The 13732-nt window shown below is 35.1% G+C and overlaps 1 protein-coding gene across 1 annotated transcript in view; it reads right to left on the bottom strand.

The window, feature by feature from the left end:
- Positions 1 to 3872: 3872 nt before the first annotated feature.
- LOC111873894 (broad-complex core protein) overlaps positions 3873 to 13732 on the bottom strand; it is a 108084-nt gene continuing 98224 nt past the window's right edge. The window contains exon 6 of the mRNA XM_023868964.2: positions 3873 to 5104. Coding sequence (XP_023724732.1) covers positions 4842 to 5104 — 263 coding nt within the window. The 3' untranslated portion in view covers positions 3873 to 4841. The remainder of the gene's footprint in view (positions 5105 to 13732) is intronic.

Below are 13732 nucleotides of genomic sequence, written 5' to 3'. Positions count from 1 at the left end.
CACGCCATGAAGATATATGGGAGAATGGAGGTATAACTCCATCATTCTTGACCTCAGCCCTTGATGGAGTTGAGCGGTTAGTTTAGCTTTCTGAACGCTTAATCTCCCGGATCACCATCGGCTAGAAGGTTGGGTGGGCAGTGAATGTTGTGTAGAAAAGACAAATTTGTTGTTCCTACTGGGAATCAAGCCTCGGCCTCCCTGCCGGTAGCCCCACTGTACCGACTGACCTATCCCACAATCATGTTATTAAAAAAAGTTTAATTTCGTATTTTTATGACATGAAGGTAAAGTTGTCCCTCTGTGGTTACTAATTAAGCACTAAGCCATGAAGGCCTAGGGGGGAGTGAATGTATACATCCACATTTTCTTGACCTCGGCACAAGCTGGTGGTGAGTGGTCAGCTTCACGCCCCTGCAGCTATACCCCCGGGGAAAGAGCCTCCGGTACCCATTAGCTAGGAGGTTGGGTGAACCCCGAAGCCGGTCTGGATGATGTAGAGAAGAGAAAATTCTTGACTGTACTGGAACTTGAACTCCGACCCCTTGCTCGTCCAGCCTGTAGCTAGTCGCTATAGCAACTATGCTATCCTGGCTCCCGTTTTTATGATATAAATCCTTTATAAAAAACAAATTTCTAAGGAATTACTACTTAATAGACAAATGTGGAGTAGATAACTGAGGATTTTTTATGATTGGAACCAGAAAAAAATATGTCATCTGCTTGTCACAGGCGTTTTCTAAGTTTTCTAAGTACCAAATTTCTTTTTCCCATAATTAGGACCTACATCCTTTTTTCAACCAAGGTGTGGGCTGTAGTTTAAAATTTCCATATAATAAATTCTAACATTACAGTAGAATTACTTTCAATTTTCAAGGAAAGCAGAAGAAAGTCTTAGTATGAATTTGAGTAGTAAACACTGGTATAATCAAAATAACTTCTGTACAAAATATATCTATGGTCCTGAATATTTTACTCCTCCCCCACAAACAATTAGCGATTTATATCTTAGAAGGGTAGAACAGTTTCCTATTAGTATTTATGATAAAACGACTCCTACTCTTTTGTTTAATTTGATCTTGCCAACAACATCCTTATGCAAGCTACATGTGACATAACCATACAGTTCAACATTTTTCTGGCACTTTTGGTCTGAAATAAAAAGAAGGTCTCTCAGCTGTTGCTCTACAAACATAAATTGTGATGTAAATGAGAAAAATTTAATAATTTTACTAAACATTGGATCATTAACTGTCAGATTGCCAGATGCCAGCAGCTGCCCTCATGTTCATATGCTCATTTGTACTTGTACTCTAAATTTCTTTCAGTGTTATTTAAGTTAATTTATAATAAATGATACCAGTCTCTAAAGGAATTTCAATAATGGAACAAAACATTTTACATTGCATCTTGTCTGTTATATGCATTTCATTTTCATTCATTCATTCATTCATTCATTCATTCATTCATTCATTCATTTATTCATTTATTGAGGGGGCATGCCCCATGTTTATATTTCATGGGGCTCATAACTTCTCCCTTGTCCCTAAGCTCTGCTGCCTATCCATTTAAATGAAAATCAACTGTGTCATAAAATCCTAATATTATTTCCACCTCTAAACACCATTACAATTCCAGAAAGGTTACAACTAGCAACATCTGGTATAACAGTAATATTGCCCATTTACGATAAATTGTTGCAGATAGTATTGCCTTGATTGAATTTCAATATATTATGAATATAAATATATTTGGAAACTACTGGTATTCAACCCCATCATGAGACAAACCCTAAATTAATTAAATAAACCAAACAATTCACCCACAAGGAGCGTATCTCTTGGGCACAGTGAAAGGCCAAAAAGCTACCTATTTCAGGAGCCTGACTGTACTTTTTCAAGTAGTTTTACCATACTTTTTAGCTTGTTTTACTATTTTGGGGATTTAAACAGGGTTTAAGGGCCTTGAAATATGTCAATTTACGTAAGTTTCAAGGTGTTGAGAAAATTAATAATTGACTAATTCAGAACTTCATGCAAATATAATTTTAATGTGTAATATACACAATTTTGCAGAGAATGTTAACTCACTTTATTAAAATAAGTATGTACTAAAACTCAGAAGACCAACAATTTAAGCAATTATATGAGTAAAACTGATCATCCGTAAGTTTTCTTTTTACCAAGTAGCAATGTTACAAGTGGAATGTAGGTATGTAAATTTATTTGGTAGAAGGTTCTAATGAATACACAAAGATGCAATTTTACTGAAATGTAACNATCTAATATCACTGTTGATCCAATATCCAGAAAGTCTGTCAATAAAAGACACTTTGCCCACAGCCAATTTCGGTCTTTTTATTTTTGCAATTAATAAACAAATTTCAATTTTGAGATCTGAGAGATCAGTTTTACTAAGAAGCGTATACCGAGTACTAGGTCAGTGACAAAATTTGCCACAGATTAACAAACATTTCATTGGGATATCATATCATAGACCACACTCCACCCCTTTTCATAGAGCATCCAAGCTGACAAATTTTTATAACTCATCAGCCGCACTATGGCCCTGGGGTCGACTCAGCCTCTAACAGAAATGAGTACCAGGAATTAATTAAATAATTTTCCTGGGTATTAAAGCACGACCGGGTGTAAGGCTGACAACCTTACCGCCATCTTCGAGCTGATTGTCTAGATGATGTGCGACCCTCAACGTCTTGCAACCCTATGGGCCTTCACGGCCTGTTACACGGATAGCTTTAATTCTATTTTTTTTTTTACTTTTTTTTTTTACATCTACTGTAATACTCTATTCATATCCTCTAGAAGCCTGCCTGACAAAAAATGTGTTGCAGATGTCAGAAGATTTGGATATATAGTTGCTGAGCCCTTAACTTCAACCATATCTGTAAACTTGCCTCACTGAATTAGATATTTATTCAAGGGTTTTTCACAACATACTGCTTAATTAATTTGTTTATGGTTTATTCAGTGATGCTGTCAGTAGCACAGAATACATGCATTGAATCTCAGTATTAGTAAATAATGAATTGGAAGAGACATGGAAGGAAGCAACTGTACCTTAATTTGAGGTACAATTCTTGCATCTATCGAGAGAAACCGAGGATAGCCATGAAGAACCTCTGGCAGGATAGTTGTTTCCAGGTTTCAACTTGGGACATATCAGGCAGGAATGCTGACAATCTAATCACGACATTTGGTACCAAACTGATACTAACATAAACAAGCAGTTATGCAACTTACCATAATGTGTTACTGACATGTCTCCATACTGCATTTTACCTTCTGGGTTAGCCATTTTTTCTGACAAAAACTGGATTTATTCTGTGGCTTATAACTTGATATGTATTTGAAGTAAATGAGTGAAGAGTATACGTTTAGGGAAAGCATCAGAATTAAGAGCATAGGAAATCTCATAAAATCAGAGTATTGAATGGAAGCACTTTCAGCAATTTGTACAAAATTGCTCTTTCAGTCTTCCAAGTGGCTGCTTTCCAAGCGATTTTCCCACCTGCGTCACATTTTTGCCCTGTCACAACCTTCTTCATATTATAAGGACAGAGTTCGTTATGTTGTTCTTTTGTTAAAAAGAATATTTTTATATTAGTAGAAAGGCAAAGTTGTCCCTGTGCTTAATTAAGCACTATGACATGACACATGGGGGAGTGGAGTCATAGCTCCATCATTCTTGACCTGAGCACTAAATGGAGGTAAGTGGTCAGCTTCACACACCTACCACTTTACACCTGGAACCCATTTGAGAGGAGGGTGGGTGGGCCATGGAGCCGTCTGGACACTGTAGAGAAGAGAAAATCTTACCTCTAACAGGAATCAAACCTGCCCCATCCAGCCCATAACCCATCACTCTACTGACTGAGCTATCCTGACTCACATTATTTTTTTGGGGGGGAGGGGGTCAGGTATATTTCCTTACCTAGTAACATCACTTTGGGTATCATTTTTATGGGTGCAAGGTTTGTCTGTATATATGAGACAAGTTTATGAGCTTCCAGTATGGGCATATGCACCCAAAGACAGAAATGTCTATGTCCAAGTGTGGTTGTGATGATATGTTCAGTCTTTGACAGGTTAATTTAAAGATGCTAACAATGCTGAGAATGCCAGAAGTCACAAAGTTTGCTATTATGTAATTTTCTCCATATCCAGCTCAGTTTATCTTTCCGTATCATTTTATTTTAATAATATTAATATATGCTGTGTTTTTAGTTCAGGGTAAAGACCATTTCCTTTTTTATGTATGATTTTATGTTTGTGAGGACTTATTTTCTCATCAGTGAACTTCTTTAATTTTATTATTTCTGATGTTCAGTTCACCTTTTACTTATGAAGCTAGAACAGTGGTTCTCAAATTTTACCACGCCATGAATTATTTCTGTGGTATCACAATACATACATCCCGAATTCTTTATATGAATTTAAATCATGTAAAATCCTTTCTCTCCTTTTACATATTGACTTGATCTAGCCCATCTACATACAGTTGAACTTGCATTTTAAAAATAATTTCCTTTCTCAATGAAAGGGAAATTAGTGTATCCAGATATCTCAATAATGCAATTGGATGACAATCCCACTCCCTAAAAAAAAAACAATGGACCACCATCACCAATAGCACTGATTCTCTTGGCCCTGAAATAATAAGTATTGCCCTTCCCAAGATCCACCAACACACATTTTCTTCTCAGAAACCTCCTGAATTAATAAAGCACTGCATAGAAGCCACTGATCCAAAAAGTACCACTTTGTATCTAATATCATAAGAAATGGTCTGAAAGTGCACTAGCAAGACATAACTTACAATCAAGGGCCTGTGTGTTCACTTCCAAGGATTACACGACTGGCCTTGTGATAAGTGTAGCGATGTTTGTTAAGGCTGTTCTGTGTGCTGTAGCTTCGAGCACAAAGTTGACACCTGAACACACCAACAGGAACACTGTGCTTGTCACTGATATGTCTACGTAGACTTGATCGGGAACTCAGGTACTTTCCACATTGCAGACAGGGCAGTCCATGTTGCAGAGATGAACTGTCCATGTGGGGATACACCATACTTTCATGCATCACTGCAAACATGAGAGAAACATTATTCTTGCATAATGGGGAATAAGTAAATGCCTTGGATGTAATGACTACCTGAACAATACAATAGCTAGGACATAACAAATTTATTCCATATTTTAGCTTCCTTTCATAACTGATCCCTTCAAACTTATGGAGAAATGCATATTTATGATGTACAGAAATCAGTGGTCCTATAAATTGTCTACTTAATGGAAAAAAACTGTCACATACACTTAACATGACATTTAACTGTCTTTCTTGAGAAACTAAGAGTTACTGAAGTACTCAAGAAATTATCTGCCTTTCAAGGAACCCAAAGATTCATTACCATATTCACAATAACTTGTCAGTGGTTCCTGTCCTGAGCCACATGAACTCAGTCCATACCCCATTTCTTTCTACAATCATGTTAATATCATTCTCTGATGTATGCCTTAAAAGATGAATCATACTAATCTCAAACAAGACTACATAATCAGACATAAGAATATGCTGCTAGCCATCCAGCGTAAATGGTCCAAAATTGTTAATTAATATTAAAATTAAAATATTCTTCCAATTTTAAGGCAAATCTAAATTGTTTTGTATTATGAGCTAAGTCCTTTATACTAATAGGAAGATTATTAAAAACCTTAATTCCAAAACAACATGTTCATTTTTGGAATACTGTTAAATTACATATTTATCTGGTTTGATAGTGTGTTATATTTTAATTATAGGTTAACCATGTCAAGCATGATTATCGTATATAATGCTGATTTCAAGAATGATGTATTTAATGATGTGACTTGTTCAAGTGTTAACTGTTGTAGCAATTATGATTGACAAATAAAAATGAGATTAAACTGGATAATGAAAATTATTGTATCTTGTATAAATGCTATGAATCTCAGAGCTGAATTTAAATTTTTTTGTTTCTAATTGCAATCCCTCCTGAATGGTATCAAATAAGTTTCTTTAATTACAAAACTTTATGCCAGGTGTTCAAGGAGGATGAGATGGGCAGGGATATAGCACATATGAATATTTAATTCAAAGAAATCTACATATCTGAGTATTAGAGTAACCTAGAAAATTGCATTTTTATGTGAAACTGGTGGCATTACATGGAATAGCTTGTCTCAGCTTCTTAAGACAAGTGCAGGTTAGTGTTAATATGTAATCCATGATATAAGTTTAAACTCCATCATAAAAATTATAGACCAGAAAGAACATGCAGAAAATGCTGTACCTGCTCCTGACAATTTGACCATACTGTAATGACTGCATATGTGTATGGGGCTATGTGCCATGTACAAAAGAACAACAGCAATCATCAGGTCCAGCCGCACTGAACATTTTGGTTGCAGAAGCCCAGGATGGCTTTCACCTGCAAAAATCTGTGCTTATGGCACTACTGGCTTACACTTATTAAGGAACAGGAAGTCTAGGTTAATTATGGTGAAAATGACTGTAAAATGAATGCAAATTTTTCTTAAATTTTATTATTACACCAACTATCATAGAACAATACAATGTCTCTAAAGTGAAAGCGCTTAGCGCTGAAAAGTATGATATGCCTATTTTATCATCATAGATTTTATATAAAAAACAAAAAACTTAAACCAAACAATGGTTATTTCCTGTGTATTATTATAAAAAGAAGCATAAGTACCAGTATTTGAATGAGGTTAGCTATGGTCATGTTGATATCTGAGGTTATATGAGGTATACAAAAGTATATGATTATAATGTCCATTTGTATGTTTGTATTAATTGGCAAGCAATGATAAAGTGGTCACTCATGGATACTTGTACTGCTATAAAGGCATCTTGTTTGTAATAATATTGTTCTTTTGTAATTTCTCCCCATTACTTTGCTGAACTATTGTTATGCATAAAAATTATTACCAAACTGAAGTAATTTCTTTATACAAAACTGGTGTGATGAACAATGTAATTAAATTAGCCTGGTTAATGTACACCTTTAAAAAATGTTTCGTACTTAAATACATTACTAATAAAATTATTTTAACTTGATGGAAGGCTTTTGTATGAATTAATAATCCTGTATGTATCAATAACAAGACAGCACAAGAAATGTGAACACCTTCATATACTCGAGTATAATGATACTGCTGCTGTATTCTGGGCTAGGTAGTTGTTAGGAGTAAGTACAAAGAAATGTTGAACTGAAACCCAGGTTGTACATCTCTGTGGTTATCGGGACCCAGACAATTACAAAATAAATGTGACTCAAGATTAAAATTTAAAACATATTTTTACAAGGTAACAATCATTAAACATTAGTATGAATAGAAGTTATTTATAGACAATAATATACAACTGCTAAAATATATATTATTTTACATAAAATGAAGAGCATATCTTCATACATTTTTCAGAAATAGATGACCCATTTAACCTAAATCAACCACTTCACATTATATAGTCTTGCAGTTTATGTAATATCACTGTCAGTAGCTCAGACTATATGGTGTCAAATGATTGGGTGATGGTGAGTAATGAATTGGACAGGATGTGAAGGGAAGTGATTGTGGCCTAAGTTGAGATACTATACCAGAATTTGGCTGGAGGAACAGAGGAAAACCAATAAGTACTTTAATAAGGTTAGATGGTGTCCCAACCAAGACTCAAACTGAATCCTTTCTCAACATATGTCAGAAGCATTACTGCTTAAGTCAACTTGCTTGGTTATTGCATTATGACATGAACTCTGGATTATTTTCCTTAACCCTACTGCTGCAATATTCAACTGAAATTGGAGAAGCATCCACTGCTGTATTGCGCAGCATTTAACTTTGGTCCACATGGAGAAATAATCTCATCCTATTGCTGCATCATTCAACCTCATTCACTGGGATATGAAAATGTATTTTTTCATGTTCTTACTTTAAATTGCATTATTTCAGGAATATGGTGAGAAAATAATATGAAGCCAAAGGGTTAAATTTACAACCTGTTCAAGGTACTTGATCTGACACAATAGCATATGTATAAATATTAGTTTACATGCAGCTTTATTTCAAGTTTGGGTGGGATACCAAGCATTTAACACATTCTAAAATTCAACATATTCAACCACTTCCAATTTCATAATCAAGACTTCAGTAAATCTCATCAAATGTTTTAAGTACCAGCATAAGCCTCTGGGTTAGTTACTCACTACAGTAGCAGAACAAGAAAACTATCAATATTAGGTTCAGACAAGCATCCAAAAGAAAGAAGAGATAAGTTAGTCTGTACCATGAGCATCGAATATATTATTCTGTTAAAATCAAGGCAGGATTTCCAATTCAGGACACTCAAATTTCAGCATGAGTAGACAGATGTGGTCTTCTCAAATATACTGAATATCTGCTCTGAAAAGAATAAGCCTTTGTCTGTCTTAATCTTTAATAACTCCTTAATATCCCAAGTGAAATCAGGCTGGATATATTGTGCAAATTTACTTTCTTCAGTAAATGAGGAAGAATCACTCTTGGGTCTACTACGTGTCATTATGAATGCGAGTATATTCACATTTGTTTTATGCAAGAATTCATGTACCTCCATTCTTCACAGCACTAAAATATATTGATGTCCGTTGTTGGGAAAGCACTGCACAACAAAAGCAGTTACAATACTGCACTTACATTTGACGTACACAAATGTGTCTACCCACCAGTGAAGGAGGAATATATAACAAGAGAATTTTGTTACCAAAATCTTTTAAGTTCATCACATTCAGCAAGGGTGATGTTTACTGTAACAGTCTGTAGGAAACTGTGGCAATGAAAACAGAAATGCCACTAATACCAAGAACATGACAACTAGATAATCATGATTTCTCATTTCCTATTTTCAGCCAATGGAATAAAATGTTTCACACACAGCTGATGCTTCTTCTGCTAGCATCAGTTCTACTTCATACTGGTAAATGGATTAAAAGCCTCCAAACTCTTCTTTCTTGCCAGTTCTTTCCTCTCTTTACCCACTAACTGGCAAGAACCATCTTGTTCTGTATTCTTATAAGTCTCTTTCCTTTAAATGTTAATTCTAATGCTGAGGTATTCTTGTTTCATCCATTCTATTTACATCACCAAACCAACTCTTCAACAAATTCTGAATTTCAACTTTCTCTCTAAATAATTAATTTCTAATCTTGTCCCTCCTTGGTTTTCCCTCAGTGCTTCACAAATATTCTCTAAAAGTTACATTTTTCCCTCAGTACCTGTCCAAATATCTCACACCCATTGTTCAGATCTCATGTCTGCTTCCCCATGCGCAGGTCCATGGCTTGGTTTAAAGTGTTAGCATTTGTTTAAAATATACATTATAGCCTGTTGTTTTGCATTGTAAGGTTTCATAATAATGACTGGGGCTAAAATAAGAACACCTTCATGTATAAAAAATACATATGAATACATCCAACGTTGTTCAATGCTCTACTGCACCACTTAAATTACCTATGTCCAGACACCATCAGAAAAGATAATTTAAACGCCTCTTTTTATACAATATTTCAATATGTTTGGTGCAGCAGGAAACATTTTATTTTGTTAAAACCTACTGCATTAAGCATGGCAGAATAAGCCAGACTGTGGTTCATTCAGTATGAAGCACAACAAGGCAAACAAATCTCTGATTTCAAATTGAACCTTATAATGTAGTTCAGAATATCTTGCACAGGTGGCAACACCAATTAAAGCGAAGGTAATATTAGAAACTCTGAAGAAAATACATGTCTAATGTAAAAATAATGAAAATCCTAATAGTGAATCCCCTTTTCACAAGGTCTGGAAATAAGTGTATTCATCTAAAATGTAGTTCTTTAGCTCAGCCCTGTGTTAAGAAAAGAAAGAATGCAATAATGGCATACATCATGCCATCGCTAAGTGACAATTGCACTGCAATAGAGGAACAGTGTTTTTTACACAGCCCTTGCCAAGATGTTATAAGCAGGACCAGTTAGCTGTTGTAGCTGGGATGCAGTCATTGTGAACTGCTGCTGTAAGGAGCTGGTAGCTGAGGCTGGGGACAGTTTAGGTACTCAGAGGAAGGGGAATGTCTGCCATTGGAAGCTGCTACCAAGCAATGGCTGCAAAATATTGTAACAGACTGAGAAGACCTAGTGTGTCCTACAGTGATTTGTGAAGTGTGTAGAACAATGACAGCATAGTCCTGACTTTCAGTTACAAGTTGTAAGAGGGCAATAAATACAATTACTGATCCAAACCCCATTTATAGTCACTAAAGTCATGACAATATTAATTCACTGTTTCGATGGAGTAAGAAAGGAAAGAGATAAAGGCACAATATACAATGCAAAGAATGAAAGGGGGTGAAGACTGAAGATGTGAAAGAAATGATTCATCATTAAATTTTGATGGGTCTTTTCCATTAATATATTGTATTATTTCACTGCTATCAGACTACAATATATTCAGATTAAATGTTCATTAGTGGAAAGAACATATTCCATATATTATATAACTTAGCTTTGTGGGTAAATGCATCATGTGTTGAAGCTATACCAGTGTTTCAGCGCACACAGCAGTTACCACTTTCAGGATGAGTGTATGACAAAAGGGGAAGTGAACCAGTACATAGGTTTCGTGATGGGAATAAGAGTAAGGTATGGAGCATGGTGTACCCAGTGGCAAGGAGCCCTACAGATAAGAAGGGTTGGACAGCACCACACTTCAGCCCCAAACCTTACTATCAAAACAAGACCTATATATCAGTCTACTTCCTTATTCTGCCTCACACTAACCCATAAGATAACTTCAACATGCAAAATGTTTGATCAGCTCCAACACAGTATGTAGCTAAACCCTGAAAGACAGAGTTATAGATCAGAGAAAGGAAACAATATCAAGGAGCCAAAATATTCTCTATGAATCTGAGTAATGGGTTAATCTGATGGGACCTCTGACCTCTTCTGACAATGAGCAATTCTTGACATTGATTTCCTCTGTATTCACAGTAGTTTAACTTATAGGCTAGCACTGATGTAGGCATTTGCGAGGGCAGAAAAATGTGTCATGCAAGTATGTGAGACTGGAGGTTCTCTCAGTGGGGGTTACCAAGATTAATGTCTTCTGGAATTTGATACTGTGTAGCAAATGCTTATTGACTTACTGATGTTTCAGAGGAACATGCTGCCTCCATCATCAGAGAAAAAATGAAGTACATTCCTTCGGAACATCAGTAAACATCTACCAGTCTACATGGTGTCAAACTCACAAGACAGTAAACTTCGGTATTTAAATAGTTGGTATATGTTGGGTTTGTTAAGAAACATTAATGCCATGCAACAAAATATAGAGATCTATACTATTATCACACTGAAATTAAGATAAAACCTATGTGATATTATGAGTTTATAATGTTATTACTGTTGATTATCTGGGTCCTAATAAGTCATTCAGCCACATACACTACACGTAAGCAACAGCTTATTAATGCAAAATCTTCCATCCTAAAATACCAGTGTACAAGGCATTATATTTATTCACCATTATCAATATCCTTATTTCTATATACAACCTGGGGTATGGGTCTATATCTTAAATGACCATATGCAAATGATACCAAGTCCCCTGGTGGGGGACAAAGAACCCACCTAATTTTAGAGTTACTTGATCTCTTTCACAACTGTTACACAGAACAGTGACAAGAAACTACAATCATGAATGTAAGTATACCCTGCCTGCTTTGATCATAAACCACAACTGTTAAGGGTTCAGTGACCATATCACTGAGGACTACATGTCCAACACATCTTTCTTCACCAACATACACTAGTTACACGAACTTTCTCATCACATGTATACTATTCCTGTGGGTTACTATCCAATGCCCTTAGCATCACATGTGTAATGAAAGTTACCTTATGTGGCTAGGCTGACTGGTTATGGGAACAAAGTGAGTTATGGCCCTTCTTTTGCTTGTAGGAACACAGAAAAAGGAACCAAATGCATCTCTCACAATAGCAGCTTATTATAGTAGAGACTGGTTCCTTGATCACTTTAAATAAAAATTTAACAGTGTCATATCATTAATTAACAAATTATATGGGCTAAGACTGAATTGATAGTAAAATAAAGGTAAAGTTATTTCTTTGCTTAACTAATTAATTACTATGCCATAAAGACACATGGAAAACTGGATGTACAGATCCATGCATTCTCGACCTCAGCACTAGTTGAAGGTGAGTGGTCAGCTTCACCCCTCTGGGCTGCATCACTTTTTTGGAGAGAACCACCCAGTACCTATCAGATAGGAGACTGGGTAGGCCTGAGAACTGGTCAGGTAGACATGGAGAGCAGAATAATTCTGTCCCTACTGGGACCTGAACTCTGCTCCTTCAGCCATCCAGCCCATAGCCAGTCACTATATCGACTGTGTTATACATGAAAGAAATTCCAGTATTCTTCTGTAGAGAAGAAAATAATTACTCAGAGACTAAAGAAATTCCCACACGAATGACAGCAGAATTGCCTGATATTGTTATATTTCTTTCTTTAATTTCATAGTAGTACAGAGCAGAATTACATGAAAGAAAAGTGGGTAACATTATTTCTGTTGAAAATATCTCATTTCTTCTTAGTATCATGATTTTCAATTCTTATAAGCATCTTCCCAAAACAACTAACAACACATTTATTTTGAAGTAAAATTACTGCAATAGCAAGTTTTATGGTTCTGGTGGAAGAAACACCTGAGAGATCATTACAGGGATTTTAACCCTTAAATACAGTCACCTGCTGGATTACACATCAAAGATTCCCTGATAGTTTTTCTTCTAAATTTCACAGATTCAATATAACTTTCATAATAATTATCAAAATTAAATAAACATAATCAATTTTCAGGGACATAGCTAACATTATCCCAAATTACTTGTAACAAAATACCCATATTAAAAGCACATTCCCTTAACAGTTGGAACCGATAAAATGAATGTTCATGTATTCTAGCATAGGACTTTGTATCATAAGCATGCTATACAAGCACAATACATCTATTTACAGTTATCATCTGTTTAAAACAAAACTTCTGTCCTACTGTAAGTTTCATACAATACCAATGATATATAATCACACGACAATGATATGTCCTCAAAATACAATGATACTCATTGTTACATGACAATTATGATCTTCCAGTACAGAAAGTATAGTAGCATATCAGATTTATTTTAACAGTATCCTTTCCAACAAGTTATTACATTACATAAATGAAGGCCAACCATATTATATAAACAGACACCTGCTGATGATATGAGACCAACATTAAAGTAAAATGATATATGTTCCACAAAGTTACTCTACTGATTACTTAAAAAAATCAATAAAACAAGTTTTGCAGAAAAAATTAAGATTTAAATATGCAGTATCAATACCACATAAATGGTTACAATAAGAAAACTTTCAGATGTATCAGTTCAAATCATTAGCAAAGTATTTGACATTTCTTAAGTCTTTTAGGCATGTTCAAAATTCTCCTTACCTATAACATTTTTGATACAAAATAAATGCAATTTCTTTGGTACACAATTATCACAAATGAAAATTCATTCTAAAAGGAAAAAGATGCTAAAACCAAATTAAGTCTTTTTAACATAATGGGATTTCACAGCACTT

This window comes from Cryptotermes secundus, unplaced genomic scaffold, assembly GCF_002891405.2.
Source record: "Cryptotermes secundus unplaced genomic scaffold, Csec_1.0 scaffold597, whole genome shotgun sequence".
NCBI classification, from domain to species: domain Eukaryota; kingdom Metazoa; phylum Arthropoda; class Insecta; order Blattodea; family Kalotermitidae; genus Cryptotermes; species Cryptotermes secundus.
Note: the sequence above shows the minus strand (reverse complement) of the source record. Positions and strands in the feature narration are given on the sequence as shown.